The sequence below is a fragment of the Trypanosoma theileri genome, assembly GCF_002087225.1.
Source record: "Trypanosoma theileri isolate Edinburgh chromosome Unknown TM35_Tth_5_V1, whole genome shotgun sequence".
NCBI lineage: Eukaryota > Euglenozoa > Kinetoplastea > Trypanosomatida > Trypanosomatidae > Trypanosoma > Trypanosoma theileri.
This window is the reverse complement of record NW_021639847.1, coordinates 1,006,394-1,011,239: the sequence shown is the minus strand read 5'-3', so window position 1 is coordinate 1,011,239 and position 4,846 is coordinate 1,006,394. Positions and strand designations below refer to the sequence as shown.

Below are 4,846 nucleotides of genomic sequence, written 5' to 3'. Positions count from 1 at the left end.
ATTTTGGGTGGTGCCGCGCGAATTTGGCCTGCGGTTGCTCACCTAATGGTTCCTGTGATCTCGTGGTGTTTGGAGGTTCTATTTCCGACTGGGTCACTCGTGTATTTTTGATATGCGCCACGGATCCAATACACACAAAGAGGAGTGTGTGGTGAGCGTGTGCGCACAGCAGACACTCATCATTGTGATGTGTTCATGGGCTAATGGGGATGGTGACAGTCGTTCGAGCAGTTCTTTGCAGCGAGGGGTGCCGATGTTGCGTGCGCCCATGTTGAAACCACAGGGAATTTGACGTGTGGATGTTGTGATGGCTGATGGGTTGCAGTGTTACATTTGACGTTCATGTTGGGAGTGCTCTTTGGGTACTGTGCCATGAGATGGTGTCCTGCGTTTGCTGGTATCTCCTCAGTGGTCTTGTAACGGTTTTTTGGGGGAAAGCCACCCATTCGAGCAATGAGGTTGCGCTATCGGTGAAAGATAGTCAGAGGCACGTTGTATATTATTGCCGAGTGGGATAATTGGGATCTGCAGGTAAATTCCCATGGTGATGTTTTTTTTTATTGTTTTTGTGGTTTTTTTTTTCGTAATTGGGGGTGTTGTTTTGACATCCGTACGGAACCCAGGGTGTATTTATTTTTTTTGTGTAGTGGTAAGATTAATTGCCTGCGTCCCGTTGCTTTGTTTTGTGTGAGTGGTTTGTCGGTCCTTCATTGGATTGTTATGATGTCACTCTCTCTCTTTCTCTTCATGTGTTGTTGTTGTTTCTCAGGATGTTAAATGTGCGTCTTTTTTCTTCCTCTTTCTCCTTTTCCTTGTTACCACAGATCCAAGCAACCCACAGTGATAATCATGACAACGATGTTCGTCCAACTGCGCCGTGTGGTGTACCTGTTGGTACTTCTGCAGTGCTGCGTGTGTGTGGCGAGTGCTAGTGGCAAGCAGGAGGTTTTCACCGTGAAGTCTACTAAAGATGCGGCAGAGGTTGAATGGTTTAGGAAGACAGTAGACGAGGTGTATAAGCACATTGTGCACACGAATGGTTGTCTGTCTGTGTTAAAGGATAAAAGGCAATTAACCACGAACAATACCGCGCGTGCCAGGGCCGTTGTAAAGAATGTCACTGATCTTGTTGTGGCGTTCATGGAATTAAATGCAAAGGAAGAAGGGCGGGGGCAGATTGGTGCGTGGATCGAGGAAAGAAAGGATGAGATACAACAACACATTAATGATTTGGAGGTTGTGATGTCATCACTCTTAGACATGTCTCTATTGAGTGATAATTGCAGGAAACAATCCATGGTGTCTGATGATGATATGAATAGACTAGACGACGCTCGAAAGCGCTTTTTGAAAGTGCCAAGAAAAGAAACGACGGAGATAGTGGGACTCAGACTGGGCAGCAGAATAGTAAGCGAAAAATTATTTGACCTCTTAAAAGACCTCAAGTCCCCAGAGGGTGGACTCCTACCACTTAGGGATGCGAGAGAATCCGTGAATGACGCGAAAAGAGCAATGCAGGCCCTCTTGGATACTTTCAAAGATGTCAAGACGTTCAAGGTTCCTTCAGTAGAAGAAATGGGTGAGGGATTTTTGAGAAAGGCAGAGGGGAGAAACGTCACCGTTATTAAAGAACTGGGGGAAGCAAAGGAAAAGGCAAAAAGAGAAATCCAGCGTCTTTTACGGGAGAGGCGTGGTGAAGAAAAAAACGAGAAAGAAGTTATGGAACAAGATGGGAGTGGAGTCGTAGAGCAGCCGTCAACGGGGATAAAAGAGACGCAAGAGGTTGATACAAATGGGCAGAGTGTACAGGAAAAAGAAGAAAAACAGGTGGATAGTGAAAGTGCCGGAAAGGAAGAAGTGGTAGGTGGAACGGCCATGGAGGAGCAGAAAGAAGAGATCCGGAAGGAGGACGCACCCCAGCAGGGTGTGAAGATCAAGGAAGAGGCCAACGTTACTGATATAGGAGCGGAGAATGTCATTAAAGCAATACGAGAGAGTGACAGCAGCAGCAATCCTGCATTGGTGCACGCTTCCATGCTGCTTCTGTTGTGCGTGCTGGGGTGCAGTCTCGTTTGCTGATCGGTGTTCCCATGACACAGCTGCGCAATTAACCTTTATTTGAGTGGACATGGATACATTGTAAGGGCATTGTTTTTTTTTATTGAATTTTAATGATTTTTTTTCCCAGCACGATAAATCTCTTGTTTGCATCTTTTGCTAAACGAATCTATTGGACTCCCTGTGGTATTCAACACATGACAAACCATCATTTTGTGGGGGGAGTGTCCTCTTTGTTTATTCGCATTATTATCTGGACTCTGTGTTGCCGCCGTTTACTGTGTCCCTCTGGTGATGTGTGTGTGTTCCGTGATATTAATAACTATTGCTTTCACCCTTGGAAATGTTATACAATCCCGATGTGTTTTAATTGCTGTGACTGGAATGTGAAGAATGGCAGGAGGCTCAAGACACACAAACACGCACACTACCAACCGTACTTCTCTTTGTGTGTGTGTGGGCTGTCATCATGTGTGCATCATTCCCACTGCTCGCCCTGTACGAAAGGCACACACACACACACCTACTGTTGGGAATTGTGTTCTTGCTCCTGAACATATTCACATGGTGATCACGACCTTATTCGGTTTGTGCTTGTTTTCATTATATTGTTTTTCTCTTGTGTGTGTGTTTCATTATAATTTCATTTCACATCATGTGCAGCTGTGTGTTTCTCTTTTGCGTTTCCGATACACCTTGTGTATCTTGTGTGTTCATTTTTATGGAATGATTCTTTTTTCATTATATACAAACTGCTGCACGGACATCAAGAAAAAAGATATGGGCACAGCACGTTCAGTACACAATGATTTTTCATTGTTAACCTTGGGGTGGATTGGACTGTCTCCATGCATCGCAGCCACAGTAAGTAATGAATTTCTTTTTATGTTTTTACATCTTTGCTCTATTATTGTGTCTGCCTCACGCAGTCACTCTTTTTTTTTGCATTTTTATTTTGGTATAAAGATTGGTGGGTTGTAGGTGTTTGAGTGTGACCCTCTGTTGTGCGTTTGGGTTGCTACTCACACCGCCCACGTAATGAAAACACATTTCTTTGTTCTCACCTTCTCTCTCGGTGTTGTCACTCACACAGCATTGCCACGAACATATTTGTGCCCTTGTGGTGTGTGTGTGGTTTGTTGTTTGTTTGAGTGACTCCACCCTGCGGGGAGGTGAACTGGGACTGTTCCGCTTTGGCTTTACGCAATGGGCTTGTTTTTTTCTTTTTTGGGGTTGAGTTGATGTGCTGGTGTGGGTGAATGTTTTTCTCTGATGAGAGTGGCACCTGTGATTATTGTATTGTGAGTGCTTTGTGTGCTGTTGGTATCCTGTTGTTGTTCTTTTCCTGTGTTTTTCTTTTCCTCTTTGTAGGTGTGTGACTTTGTGTACATTTTGGTGAATGCGGCAATGCCTCTCTGACATGAGCATGTGAGACTGTCATTGTGAGTGGGAAGGACACCGTTGTGTAGCTGGACCACTCCACTGCGGCGTCTGTGGGGTTTGTGTGAGCGGCATGCTTCGCTTCGGCGGGGCTCGAGGAGGTGCGCTTCACGTCCCGGGGCGCTGAACCTTGAGGCCTGAAATATCATGCTCAGGGACTTTGAACTTGAGAGAAAAAGAAGAGTGAGGATGAGGAAAAAAAAAAAGGATGAAACCCGGCAACCAGTCTACGTGCGCAATGCTCGAGGCTCGTTGTCGGGTTTTGCCCTTTTCTTTTTTTTTATCCCACACCACAAGAAGGGAGAGGAGAAAACACAACCCTCCCAACAACCCAAGGCGGGCGGCCAACTTGTCAGCGTCTTGTGCGCAACAAGAAGAAGAGGGGTGGGGTGGCTCCCGGGGGTGTTTCACTTGTAAAATGAGTGGGGTTGGGAATAGTGGAAAACTCTTGCTTTCCCTACTTCAACGCTGGGTAAGATGGGTTTGAAAGGTATTCCGCAAAGATGACCCTTCCCCGTTCCCCTCGTGACATGGTGTGTCCATCCAACGGCACCTTTTACTCGGTGGCACGCGGCGCCATGAACAAAAAGAACAAAGGGAAGGATTCACCACACCCTCATGATAAAGGCAAATTCCGCTATGATGGTGTTGAGGCGTTCCGCTACCGCCATGTGTGGTGTGAAAAGGGAATCCATGGGAAATGCAGAAAAGGAAAACGGTGAAATCTAAACAGAACATTTCGCCCCATAGGTATTTTGGTTTGTTGGAACCCCACCGCCTGCCCCACCATAACAATGTGTGAAGTATGTTTGGCTTTTCCCTGGGAGATGGAAGTGGATAAGCTGGGCGCCGCGATGGGACAGCCCTCATTGCCAAAGGCGAGCCGTGGTTCACTTCAGAGGTCCACGGCACCCACCCCAAGATGTTGGCAAAAAAAAAGTTGAGGAGGGTACGGCGCCCCGGGGTTCCAGCACCACCACCGATCGCCGTACCAACGAGGCCTGTGGCCGCTTAACTTCACAAATCGGACGGGATACGGTGCATTCGGCCAAGTACGGTCGTACCCGAAACACCCGCAAAAGAACATATTATGCTCCCGGGGGGGTCCCCGGGGCGCCCTTCCCAGCCCCGCCCCCGGGGGTGAATTTTCAGTTTTGCGAGTGCCGTGCGTTTCCCGCCTCCGTGCTCTACTGGGCCTCGTTACGGCGGTATTGGGGCACATTTTCGCACACAAGCTAACCCTTGTAGGTGTTGGGTTGTTCCGGTGTTTTGGGTTGTGCCGGCCTGGTGGCGTCGCCGCCGCCGTCTGTCACAACTTTGGCCGGCTGGTGGCGCCGGGGTGGGGTGG

At 47.7% G+C, this 4,846-nt stretch overlaps 4 protein-coding genes across 4 annotated transcripts; 1 reads left to right on the top strand and 3 right to left on the bottom strand.

Annotated features, from left to right (window-relative positions):
* Positions 1–849: 849 nt before the first annotated feature.
* Positions 850–2,079, top strand: TM35_000054810 (uncharacterized protein; the record flags this gene model as incomplete). Its single annotated transcript, XM_029023136.1, has 1 exon — positions 850–2,079. The coding sequence occupies one exon, from the start codon at positions 850–852 to the stop codon at positions 2,077–2,079; it is 1,230 nt and encodes a 409-aa protein (XP_028885951.1).
* Positions 2,080–3,257: 1,178 nt separating this feature from the next.
* TM35_000054800 (uncharacterized protein) lies at positions 3,258–3,647 on the bottom strand (the record flags this gene model as incomplete). Its single annotated transcript, XM_029023135.1, has 1 exon — positions 3,258–3,647. One exon carries the CDS (start codon positions 3,645–3,647, stop codon positions 3,258–3,260), a length of 390 nt encoding a protein of 129 aa, XP_028885950.1.
* Positions 3,648–3,960: 313 nt separating this feature from the next.
* TM35_000054790 (uncharacterized protein) lies at positions 3,961–4,368 on the bottom strand (the record flags this gene model as incomplete). Its single annotated transcript, XM_029023134.1, has 1 exon — positions 3,961–4,368. One exon carries the CDS (start codon positions 4,366–4,368, stop codon positions 3,961–3,963), a length of 408 nt encoding a protein of 135 aa, XP_028885949.1.
* Positions 4,369–4,393: 25 nt separating this feature from the next.
* TM35_000054780 (uncharacterized protein) lies at positions 4,394–4,720 on the bottom strand (the record flags this gene model as incomplete). The annotated part of the gene is made up of 1 exon (XM_029023133.1): positions 4,394–4,720. One exon carries the CDS (start codon positions 4,718–4,720, stop codon positions 4,394–4,396), a length of 327 nt encoding a protein of 108 aa, XP_028885948.1.
* Positions 4,721–4,846: the final 126 nt, after the last annotated feature.